General features: G+C 42.4%; 1 protein-coding gene across 1 annotated transcript in view; it reads right to left on the bottom strand.

The window, feature by feature from the left end:
• Positions 1–209: 209 nt before the first annotated feature.
• Positions 210–12,815, bottom strand: part of LOC309549044 (actin-like protein 6A) — a 61,135-nt gene continuing 48,529 nt past the window's right edge. The window contains exons 12-14 of the mRNA XM_082249005.1: positions 11,810–11,905; positions 2,463–2,552; positions 210–623 (exon numbers count right to left, since the gene is read on the bottom strand). Coding sequence (XP_082105131.1) covers positions 543–623; positions 2,463–2,552; positions 11,810–11,905 — 267 coding nt within the window. The 3' untranslated portion in view covers positions 210–542. The remainder of the gene's footprint in view (positions 624–2,462; positions 2,553–11,809; positions 11,906–12,815) is intronic.

Raw genomic sequence — 12,815 nt, 5'->3', positions numbered from 1 at the left:
AGAGTTCAGAGAATGGCAACAAAAATAATAACCATCATGCAATATAATGAGTAAATACACATATAGCTGCAGTCATTTCATTAAGATTTCATTTCAACAAGATTTCTAGTTTCAGTATTTTGTTTTATTGATTTTGAAAAGCAAACATGCTACATAGGTTCTAAAGGGATAAAACAACTGAAATATGCTAAAAAAAATATGCTAAAAAAAATACTATTAAAATGAAAGTTGTTCTTTAAAATTATTGTACTTTCATTTTAATGATGGCTGTTATAAAGATGTTCTCCAATTCAGTGATTTAAAGTAAAACTTGAGGTACTTTTTTGGATGTGTACACAATTTGAACTATATTAAATAAAGTGATGAAGAGTTAGATCCTCTGTCCCAAAAACATGACTTCCCAAAGTGAGGGGAAATCCTAGTTTTGAAAGCTGTTACTAGAATAAGTGACCTATAGAATAGTATCAACGCTTAAGAGCTGTAACCTTACCAAGGTAGCTCTTGGAGAACCTTTAAAAAAGAAAAAACAATTGTGTAAACTATTAAGAACATTTTATCTCTACACATTGTTTCCCTCCTTCTTCATAGTCTTGTTTTGAAATCCAGATCTGCCTAAAGCTTCCCTAAAAAAAAAAAAACATGAACACGTTAGTCACAGAAGAGAATGTATTCCTCGTAAGTCCAGTGGTAAAGGTGTGTGCATGGCCACAGCAGTACCTTTATGGACATCAATTCAAGAAGAGACCAGCACTCCAGGATTTCTCATTTTCTTAGCAAAGCATTGTGTAAATCGGTATTTTAGGGACATGCATACCACTTTTATGGATGTGTCATTGTTATAGGAGGCATTGTGTAAATCGGTAGTACAGGGACATGCATACCACTTTTATGGATGTGTCATTGTTATAGGAGGCCTAAAATGGCAATTTATACTGTACTTTAAATGAGGAATTATATAGTGCTGGCCTTTTCTTAATTGTTTGTTACATGACACAGAAGACTTCATATATACAGTATGACTACTTGAGTTATGCTGCCACCTTTAAGTGAATAGACATTGGCCAATTAAGCAGGAATCCCCACCCAGGCAAACCCCTCCCTGCTCAGCTGAGCCTGATTTTTTTTTTTTTTAGCAAGTATCCCTAAGCGATCAATGTGCCTACAGATGTCTCTATGAAGATCTTCTTTCAGGGGCTTTAGTCTCATATTTTCTGGCCTATTCCTAACCCTGATAGAGCAGTGGAGGGCTTTATCCTGATTGAGTCGCTATGGCCAGTAGGCTAAGAGGAAGTGTACCCTGACCCTGTGGATTACCTATAATGGTGCCAGTAAGCACTGGATGCGCCTGCCATGATGGGTGATGATTGGACTGGTGAGTGCCTCTGGAATAAGTAGAGAGGGTGGCAACATTCCCTTACAGCATGTGTCAAACACAAGGCTCGCAGGCCGAATGCGGCCCTTCAGGCCATTTCATGTGGCCCTTGCACCTCTTCTGCAGCTGTGGGACCCCCCTTGTCTCTGCCCCCACCTTGTCTCAATAGTCGGAAGCAGAGAGGACAGCACTCCTTTGCCAGATTCTGCGCTTCTCTGTGCAGCTGCATCACCACCTTGCCTCTGACTCTCCTGGTCTCTGCATTCAGCAGACTCTGGAAGCTGACTCTGGTCCTCCTCCAGACCCTGCACTTTCCTCTTCCCAGGTCCACATGCATCTTCTTCCTGGCAGCAGCACAAGGTAGGGGGTGCATTGTGATGTAAGGAAGGGTGGGTGACTCTTGACTTCTGATGGTGGGGGGGCTCTTGACATCTTATGTAAGGGGATGGTGTGCTCTGGATATTTAATCTTACAGATATAACTGGCCCTTTGAGGGCAACCATAATGCTGATGTGACCCATGATGAAATTGAGTTTGACATCCCTGCCCTACAGTGTCCCCTTGTGCTTTGTGTTGCTAGGCTGTTTTTTACAAGACAGATTAATACACTGCAGTAGTGGTGCTCAAGAGGAGCAGACTGGTGCCTTACGGGTAAATAATGACATTGCATATTGCCTGTACATGCACGGGTGCCTTTTTGCCGGTTTCTGGCACACAGCCATATGTGTTTCCAGGCTACTGCAGCCTAAACAGCACGCAGTTCAGCTACTCTGCCTCAGAGCAGCTAATTTAGCACAGGGCACAGAAAGTATCAGAAAACCTTGTTCAGAGGGGGTGACTGCCACTTAGGTGTTGTGGCTTTTCGGCTGGGTGGCCGATCCCACTGGAGCCCAAAATGAATAGGCTCAAATTGCACCGCACTGAATTGCATGTGAATTGCACAGGAATGCGGTGTGGTTCCTGTGCAATTCACGTGGTTCATAGTGTGAAGCGTGCCATAACCAGTCATGCTCAGCGGGTTCCAGACCTTTAGACAAAACTATAATAAATGTTTCAGCAAGAGGACATATAAAACCTTATATTTACTCACCAAAGCACCTATTGTAGAACCACCAATCCATGAGCTAAGCCTCCTTCTCTCCGGTACTAAGCTATGTGAAAATACCTTTAACCTTGTGTTCTGGGAAAAAATGCACAATACATAGTTAGGTTGAAAAAAGACACAAGTCCATCTAGCTCACCCAATATAAAAAAAAAAAAAAAAAACGCAACCATACAATCCTATACAAACAGTTGATCCAGAGGAGGGCAAAAAACCCCAGCAAAGCATGATCCAATTTTCTACAGCAGGAGAAAAAATTCCTTCCTGATCCCCCGAGAGATATTCCCTGGATCAACTTTACCTATAAATGTTAGTACCCACTTATATTATGTACACCTAGAAAATAATCCAAGCCTTTTTTTTTTTTCAAGCAATCTACTGAGCTGGTCAGATTCACCTCTGGATGGAGTCTTATCCACATTTTCATACCTCTTACTGTGAAGAAACCTTTCCGTAATAAGGTGCTATAACCATGCATGTAATTTATTATGATAATGAGATTAAATATATGTGGATTAAAGTTAAACAGTATTGGTACACATGGGTTAATCAGGGCTACAGATCCCATGTATTGGTTGACTGACAAAATTCTTCGAGTAATAGTGGCCAGTGCCTACAAGTACAATCTTTCTTGTGCAGCCAGTCTCTTAGGCTCTACCATCCATCCTCCCCATGTATCATGGATGCTTCTGCTTGAAGATATGATCCCTTCTCTTGAGGCACCAGTTTATTTTTTTGTCTTCCCGGAAATTCCAGGAGGACCTTTTCCGGGATTGGTACCCATTTAAAGAAAGCAGCCTTCTGCAGGCCCTTCTTAGGCAATCGCCTGAAATGTTAGTTGTGGATGTGAGGTGAGTTGTGCAATACAGTTTTCCTAGTTCTGTTCATGAAGGTTGTTTAAAACATGTGAACCACCACCTCCATTCTGAGCAGCCTGCCAAGCTCAGGTGGTGCTTGTTGGAGTGCCAGTCTGATGCTATTCCGGTTATTAAGAAGACATTGTTTAAGACATTGCAACATCTTGATGAATAATGGTGAAGAACATTCTACAGTAGACTCACTGTCAGCAGCTCTCCTATAGTCTGTTGGTTAATCCACTGGAAAAATTACAGACCCTGATATTAACCACTTGCCGACCGCCGCAAGTACATATACTGTACTGCGGCGGTCAGCCCCTCCTGGGCAAAGTGACGATATACGTTACTCGCCCGCGAGCCAATAGGGGGCGAGCGTGCGCCGTGGGAGGCGCGCTCCCGCCCCCCGCTCGTTCACTGTCATCCCCACGCGAGTGACCGGTGGCTCGGATGTCCACCGGAAACCCGCGATCGTCCGCTGCAGAGGGAGAAAGGCAGGCGGCTGATGTAAACAAAGCCGCCTGTCATTCTCCCTGGTGTAACTGCAGAGATCAGACGATCCTGCTATGTAGGATCGTATGTCTCTGTGGTTACATGAAAAGCCACACCCCTTTACAGTTAGAAGCACGCCCCTAGGGACACATTTAACCCCTGCATCTCCAATAAAATTAACCCCTTCCCTGCCAGTGTCATTCTTACAATAACAGTGCATATGTATAGCACTGATTACTGTAGTAATGTCACTGGTACCCCTAAAAGTGTCAAAAATGTCAGTCAAGGGTCCGATCTGTCCGCCGCAATGTCGCAGTCCCGTAAAAAAAAAAAAATCGCAGATCGCCGCCATTACTCGTTTAAAAAAAAAACAATAAAAATGACAAAAATCTTTCCCTTAGTTAGTAAACGCAATAACTTTTGCGCAAACCAATCAAAATACGCTTATTGCAATTTTTTTTTACCAAACATACAGGTCCCTCTCAAAAAATTAGCATATTGTGATAAAGTTCATTATTTTCTGTAATGTACTGATAAACATTAGACTTTCATATATTTTAGATTCATTACACACAACTGAAGTAGTGCAAGACTTTTATTGTTTTAATATTGATGATTTTGGCATACAGCTCATGAAAAACCAAAATTCCTATCTCAAAAAATTAGCATATCATGAAATGGTTCTCTAAACGAGCTATTAACCTGATCATCTGAATCAACTAATTAACTCTAAACACCTGCAAAAGATTCCTGAGGCTTTTAAAAACTCCCAGCCTGGTTCATTACTCAAAACCGCAATCATGGGTAAGACTGACTGCTGTCCAGAAGGACATCATTGACACCCTCAAGCAAGAGGGTAAGACACAGAAAGAAATTTCTGAACGAATAGGCTGTTCCCAGAGTGCTGTATCAAGGCACCTCAGTGGGAAGTCTGTGGGAAGGAAAAGGTTTAGCAGAAAACGCTGCACAACGAGAAGAGGTGACCGGACCCTGAGGAAGATTGTGGAGAAGGACCGATTCCAGACCTTGGGGGACCTGCGGAAGCAGTGGACTGAGTCTGGAGTAGAAACATCTAGAGCCACCATGTACAGGCGTGTGCAGGAAATGGGCTACAGGTGCCGCATTCCCCAGGTCAAGCCACTTTTGAGCCAGAAACAGCGGCAGAAGCGCCTGACCTGGGCTACAGAGAAGCAGCACTGGACTGTTGCTCAGTGGTCCAAAGTACTTTTTTCGGATGAAAGCAAATTTTGCATGTCATTCGGAAATCAAGGTGCCAGAGTCTGGAGGAAGACTGGGGAGAGGGAAGTGCCAAAATGCCTGAAGTCCAGTGTCAAGTACCCACAGTCAGTGATGGTCAGCTGCTGGTGTTGGTCCACTGTGTTGTATCAAGGGCAGGGTCAATGCAGCTAGCTATCAGGAGATTTTGAAGCACTTCATGCTTCCATCTGCTGAAAAGCTTTATGGAGATGAAGATTTCATTTCTCAGCACGACCTGACACCTGCTAACAGTGCCAAAACCACTGGTAAATGGTTTACTGACCATGGTATTACTGTGCTCAATTGGTCTGCCAACTCTCCTGACCTGAACCCCATAGAGAATCTGTGGGATGTTGTGAAGAGAAAGTTGAGAGACGCAAGACCCAACACTCTGGATGAGCTCAAGGCCGCTATCGAAGCATCCTGGACCTCCATAACACCTCCGCAGTGCCACAGGCTGATTGCCTCCATGCCACGCCGCATTGAAGCAGTCATTTCTGCAAAAGGATTCCCGACCAAGTATTGAGTGCATAACTGAACATCATTATTTGAAGGTTGACTTTTTTTGTATTAAAAACACTTTTTTTTAATTGGTCGGATGAAATATGCTAATTTTTTGAGATAGGAATTTTGGTTTTTCATGAGCTGTATGCCAAAATCATCAATATTAAAACAATAAAAGGCTTGCACTACTTCAGTTGTGTGTAATGAATCTAAAATATATGAAAGTCTAATGTTTATCAGTACATTACAGAAAATAATGAACTTTATCACAATATGCTAATTTTTTGAGAGGGTCCTGTATGTAGCAGAAAACAAATTGGCCTAAAATGTTAAAAAATTTAGATTTTTACATTTTTTGGGGGGAATTTCGTATAAAATAAATGTGAAAAATATTGTTATTTTTTCAAAATTGTCGCTCTTTTTTTGTTTATAGCGCAAACAGTAAAAATCGCACAGGTGATCAAATACCACCAAAAGAAAGCTCTGTTTGTGGGGAAAAAAAAGGACGTCAATTTAATTTGGGTACAGCATCGCACGACCGCGCAATTGTCCGTTAAAGTCACGCAGTGCCGAATCACAAAATAGCCCCTGGTCTTTGAGCAGCCAAATCCTCCGGGGCTTAAGTGGTTAATCCCTGTGGCCGTCACTCCACTATCATGAACATGGAGACCTGTGGCAGATAGGGGACCTGAACAGAGCAAGAAGACAGCTGAGGACAACCTGTTGTAATTTCTTTGCTCTTAATAAAAAAGTGTGCTGTTTCTTTAAATATCAAACGAGATTCTAAATTAACACCAATGGTTTAAAAGGTTTTCCAATCCATGCATGTGAATCATAAAGGTGATTAATCGGTGAACAAAATTCCATATCATATACTTATCATAAAACATGTGAATCAATGCCCATAATTAATAATAATATTAATTAGCTAGTCTCCAATTCAAGAGGATGTCTATTAAGGAGTAGTGATGGACGAACATCTGCCGGGACAGTTCACGAACAGTTTGTGCAAACTCGCACAAATGTTTGCGAACCGCAGTTTCACGGCGGGCCCCATTCATTTTAATGGCAGGCGAACATGAAAAATCTGCAAGTCATATTTGCAGCCACAAAATACTTACTAGCTGTGCACACATAGTCCCACAGCATGGACACGGACATACCAGAAGTATTGCTATTGGAAAAGTTGCCATAAATTTTTTATTTTTTTTTCAGCAAAAAAAAAATATATTTTTTCCTAAATCAGCCAGAACTGACAGCAGCCGGTAAATACATGTCAAATATATATAGGGTCCATTCACACGTCTGTAAAATGGGTCTGCATCCATTCCACAATTTAGCGGAACGTTTACAGACCCATTGATTTTCAATTTCAGTCTGAATAATTAGGCATTCACAGGATAAAGAAGTAAGTGTCGGCCAGCACAGGCACCAAAAATTAGCCCACAGGCGTTCACCTGACAGCAAAGAACTTTGTATTCTGTGGCTGGAAGTACATTAGGCATTCACAGGATACAGAAGTAAAGGTTGGCCAGTACAGGCCCCAAAAATTAGCCCACAGGCATTCACCTGACAGCAAAGAACGTTGTATTCTGTGGCTAGAAGTACATTAGGCATTCACAGGATACAGAAGTAAGTGTCGGCCAGTACAGGCCCCAAAAATTAGCCAACAGGCATTCACCTGACAGCAAAAAACGTTGTTTTCTGTGGCTTGAGGTTGCTGTGTGGAGCAGGGACAGAGTTTTAGTAAAACAAATCGCTAGCTAATAGGTCCACAAAAGTCTTTTGTCAGTGTAGTGAGAGGTTGCTGTGTGGAGCAGGGACAGACTGTATAGTGAAACAAATCGCTAGCTAATAGGTCCACAAAAGTCTTTTGTCAGTGTTGGGAGAGGTTGCTGTGTGGAGCAGGGACAGACTGTAGCAATTAGGCATTCAACGGACATAAAAGGCCTTTTATGCCGCTGTATTTACTTAAGACAGGGACCATGAATTGTTATGGGTGGTGGCGGATATTTGTGGCCTGTCATAAGGAATTTGAGTCAAACATGGTCTACTGGTCGCATGTGTTGAATTCCTACAAGATCCATGCCTCATTCATTTTTAGAAATGTGAGGTAGTCAACACTGTCGTGAGCTAGGCGAGTGAGCTTATTGGTCACGATCCCCCCCTGCTGCGCTGAACGTCCTTTCGGACAGGACACTGGACGAGGGGCAAGCCAACAGTTCCATTTCAAATTGTGCAAGCTCTAGCCAGAGGTCAAGCCTGCCCACTCAGTAGTCCAGGGGTTTATCACTTCTCAGAGCGTCCACATCGGCCGTTAACCCGATGTAGTCGGACACCTGTCGGTCTATGCGTTCCCTGATGCTGGAGCCTTTGCAGTCAACGCATAAGTTGCGCTAAGCCTAACACTCACCTAGGGATGATCCGCTGGACGGATGGAAAATAGAGTTTCCATCCGTCCAGATTTGATGGATCTGATGTCAGCGCCAGCGGACATGTCTCCGCTGACATCCGATGCCCCATAGACATGCATGGGGGGACCGTTCAGATCCACCAAAAAAACGGACAGGCGGACCTGAACAGTCCTCCTGTGTGAAAGGGGCCTAAGAATGCACCTGGACTCGCATCACCGAGCCCAGTGGGAGCACGCCGTCAGAACCACAAACCACACTCCAGGCTCTCACCGTCCAGCCTCTTCTCCTTCTCCTCTCTCCTCACAATTGTCCTCCACTCCACCTTCCATCATGCCATCCTCACGTTTTTCTAGAAAAAGGCAGGCTTCTGTGGCCCAAATGTTCGAGCGTAAATAAATGATGACGCCAAATAGCCTGTTTGGGCCTGCACCGGCCCCGCCGTCACTTCCGGTGTGCTTGCGTCATCCCTCCACAGCTTCTGGGCATGCCCAGAAGCTGTTTAGAAGGGAATGACGCGCGCGCCCCAGAGCTTACGTCGGGGCCGGTGCAGGCGCAATGATTCCTAGGAGCGATGACGTTCAGCTCCCAGGAATCATTGCAAAGCCAGGAAGTGACGACAGGCTGTGGCCGCCGAGGGGAGGAAGAAGGAAGTAAGGTAAGTATATTTTCTTCTATACGAAGTAAAAAAAAAAAAAAAATGCGATTATCCATTTGTTTTTCAGGTGACCCGGAGCAAGAAGATGGAGGTAAGTATAAATTTAGGGTGGAACTCCACTTTAACGCAGCTAAAGAGGCAACATTTCTGCAGTACCCAAATAAACTATTATGAAAGTATATTGTTATATAACACCTCACTTCAATCTGTCGTTTTGGGGGACCACTGGTATATCACACAAGTTATAATACTTTTTTTCCCAGTAACGTTTGTCACTGTGTGTAGCAGAGGGAACGCAGCGAAAGAGGCAAAATTTCTGCAGTACCCAAATACACTATTATGTAAGTATATTGTTATATAACTCCCCGCTTCAAATCCACTATAATATGCTTTCTATATTAGAAAGCATATTATAAGTGTATTACACCTCTATATACTGCACACCAAACAATAGTACACCTATACCAGTCCTTAAAAGGACTTGTGTGGACCTATTAGCTAGCGATTTGTGTCACTAACAGTCTGTCCCTGCTCCACACAGCAACCTCTCACCAGTCACAATGCTGCACAATACAAATCCACTATAATATGCTTTCTATATTAGAAAGTATATTATAAGTGTATTAAACCCCTATATATTGAGCACCAAACAATAGTACACCTATACCAGTCCTTAAAAGGCCTTTTGTGGACCTATTACCTAGTGATTTGTGTCACTGACAGTCTGTCCCTGCTCCACACAGCAACCTCTCCCCACACTGACAAAAGCACCTATACCAGTCCCTAAAAGGACTTTTGTGGACCTATTTGCTAGCGATTTGTGTCACTGACAATCTGTCCCTGCTCCACACAGCAAACCTCTCCCTACACTGACAAAAGGCAGAATGTAAAATGGCAGCCAGATCAGGTCTATTTATAAGGTAGGGGGTATGTCCATGTGCAGAAATGTCTCAATTGGCTGTCCTGTACCACCTGATGGATGGGTCATGGGTCAAAGTTCTTCACAATGTAAACTAATATGGCGGTCTCGAACATCGCCATATGTTCGCATGTTCGGCGAATCGCGAACAAGCAAAGTTTGCCACAAACCGACTGCCAGGGGAACCGCAAGGCCATCTCTATTAAGGAGAAACACACTTGGGAGAGTTAAAGCTGTGATTCATCACTCACAGCAGCGTTGGATGGTCCCGTGGCAGAGCTTTTGGTTGTATATACCGTTTGTAAATTTTGTTTATATGTATATATAAGTGCAATTACCATTTATTAAGAGAGGCTTTTTACAGTACTGCACCATGAGACTTTTCTTTTTAATGCTTTTTTTTATTATTTCTTTTTATTTATGTTTTATTTCCTTTTTTTAACACATATCTATGCTGGAGAGTGTTGATTTGAGTAGAGGCTAGGATGTGCATTCCTTTTGTGGGAACACCGCTGCTGTATCCTACTGACGGGGTCACGAGCTATTGGAAGTCTGATGGTGAGAGTGTCTGCCTTTGTTTGGAAATAAAGTGCATGTGATCTCTGTAATTCAAAATCATTCCTGTCTGGTAAGAGGTCTCAATGTTTCAGAAGCACCTTTAGCACTGGAGCATTTTTACATTTAATTTGAGTGCAGAGCACTTGAAAGTCACCTTGGATGTTACAATATAGACTATATCAACATTTATTATGACATTTTTTATTTTTAGATACAATTATGATATTCTTTTGATTTATTAAAGTGATTGTAAAGTCTCATATTTTTTTTTTTTTTTTAAATAACAAATATGTTATACTTACCTCCTCTGTGTGCAGTTGGTTTTGCACAGGGCAGCCTGGATCCTCCTCTTCTCGCATCCCTCGTTGCTGCTCCTGGCCCCTCCCTCCTCTTGAGTGCCCCCACAGCAGGCAGCTTGCTATGGGGGCACCTGAGCTGATCTACAGCTCCGTGTGTCTATTCAGACAAGGAGCTGCTGTTCAGCCCTGCCCCCTCTCTCTCCTGATTAGCTAACTGACTTTGACAGCAGCGGGAGCCAATGACGCCATGGCTGTGTCCCAGCCAATCAGGAGGGACAGTCCCGGGTGGCCGAGGGACTCATGGACATCGCTGGAAAGAGATGGACCTCAGGTTAGTATTAGGGGGTGCTGGGGAGGGGGCTTCTACACCCAGAAGGTCTTTTATTGAAATGCAAAGAATGCATTAAGATAATAAAAAAAAAAAACCTTCTGACTTCACAGCTCCTTTAAAGTGTTACTAAACCTAGAACCTGCATTCACTATATCTGGTCTCCCACAGTACACAGAACATGAAAATGCAATTTTTTTAAGTAAATATAAACTGCTAAAAACCTTTTCATCGGCAGTGTATATAGCAGTCTTGTGATTTCTATCAGTTCCTGGTGAAGCTTGTAGGAGGAGTTTTCATACTGCACCGAGCTGTCCTATGAGGCTGCAGCGCTCCTTTCCCTCTGTCTGGACATGTCTAGACATTGTTGATTGGCCCTGTGCTGATCACATGCACTCTCCCAAAAAAAAAAAAAACCTCTCTCGCAAAACACACCAAACTGAGCATGACTCCAAAGGCTCTGTCTTATCTGAACATGTTCTGGAGTCAGTGGAAGAAAATGACAAACAAAATGAAGCAGCCTTTGTACACAATGTTTACTGTTGTGGGTTAATAACACTTTAATATTTATTGGAAATTATAGATTTGCACCTTTATCAATTATGGGTATTGATTCACTTATTTTATTTTAAGTACATAGTATGGACTTTTTTCACTGATTTTTCACCTTTTTGAGTCATGTGCGTGGATTGGAAACATTTTTAAATCATTGATATTTATTTATAAGCTTGTTTAGTTTTTAAAAAGACAGTGCACTTTTTTATTAAGATTAGTGTTTAAATGTAGTATTTGGGATTTCTATGTTGCAGCAGTCTGGTATTTTTATTAACCAACCATGAGGTTTTATTATAGAAAATAATTTCTTTGCTCTTGAATGCTCATGGAGTGCTTGCTGCTAGAGGATCACTTTGTGCAAAAGGTAAAACAAATGTCAAATTCAAAATGTACCGTACTTACCAGGAATTGCATGTACAAACACAAAAACTGCCTACACTATTTAGTTGTTTCTTTAGAGTATATGGCTTTGCAAAGAATATTATTAATGAAAAACATACCTTTGGTGTATTCTGGTAAATTAATTTTGTCAGTCTTTCTGTGAAACCCGGCAGTAGTGAATTTCCTCCAGCTACAACCACGCTCGAAGACAATTTCTACAAAATACAATGCATTGTTACTTAACTCTTCCTAGTATTATGTAGACTTGGACTGTCAAACTGGTTATCTTTGGGGCACTTGCATCCCTCTAATTCCTTCTTTGTGCCCTAAGCCTGTTTAAAGCATATTTCAACTTAATACTAAGAATGTTATATATTGCAGCCTACCAGTCTTAGATACATTATTTTCCTTTTTTAAGACTTTTACCCTTATTCTTACCCTTCCCTCAACTCATTTCTACTCATACTCTACTCACATGCACTATATTACCAAAAGTATTGGGACGTCTACCTTTAAACGCACATGAACTTTAATGGCATCCAGTCTTAGTCTGTAGGGTTCAATATTGAGTTATAGCTATAACAGCTTTAATTCTTTTTGGAAGGCTGTCCACAAGGTTTAGGAGTGTGTCTATGGGAATGTTCTTCCAGAAGCGCATTTGTGAGGTCAGGCACTGATATTGACTAAAAGGGCCATCTCGCAGTCTTTGCTCTAATTCAGCCCAAAGGTGTTGAGGTCAGGACTCTGTGCAGGCCAGTCAAGTTCCTCCACCCCAAACTCGCTCATCCATGTCTTTATGAACCTTGCTTTGTGCACTGGTGCGCAGTCATGTTGGAACAGGAAGGGGCCATCACCAAACTGTTCCCACAAAGTTGGGAGCATGAAATTGTCCAAAATGTCTTGGTATGCTGATGGCTTAAGAGATCCCTTCACTGGAAATAAGGGGCCAAGCCCAACCCCTGAAAAACAACCCCACACCAAAATCCCCCCTCCACCAAATGATTTGGACCAGTGCACAAAGCAAGGTCCATAAAGACATGGATGAGTGAGTTTTGGGTAGAGAAACTTGATTGGCCTCAACCCAATAGAACATGTTTGGGATGAATTAGAGTGGAGACTGCATCA

The sequence above is a fragment of the Pelophylax lessonae genome (genome assembly GCF_965119305.1).
Source record: "Pelophylax lessonae genome assembly, chromosome: 3".
NCBI classification, from domain to species: Eukaryota; Metazoa; Chordata; class Amphibia; order Anura; family Ranidae; genus Pelophylax; species Pelophylax lessonae.
Note: the sequence above shows the minus strand (reverse complement) of the source record. Positions and strands in the feature narration are given on the sequence as shown.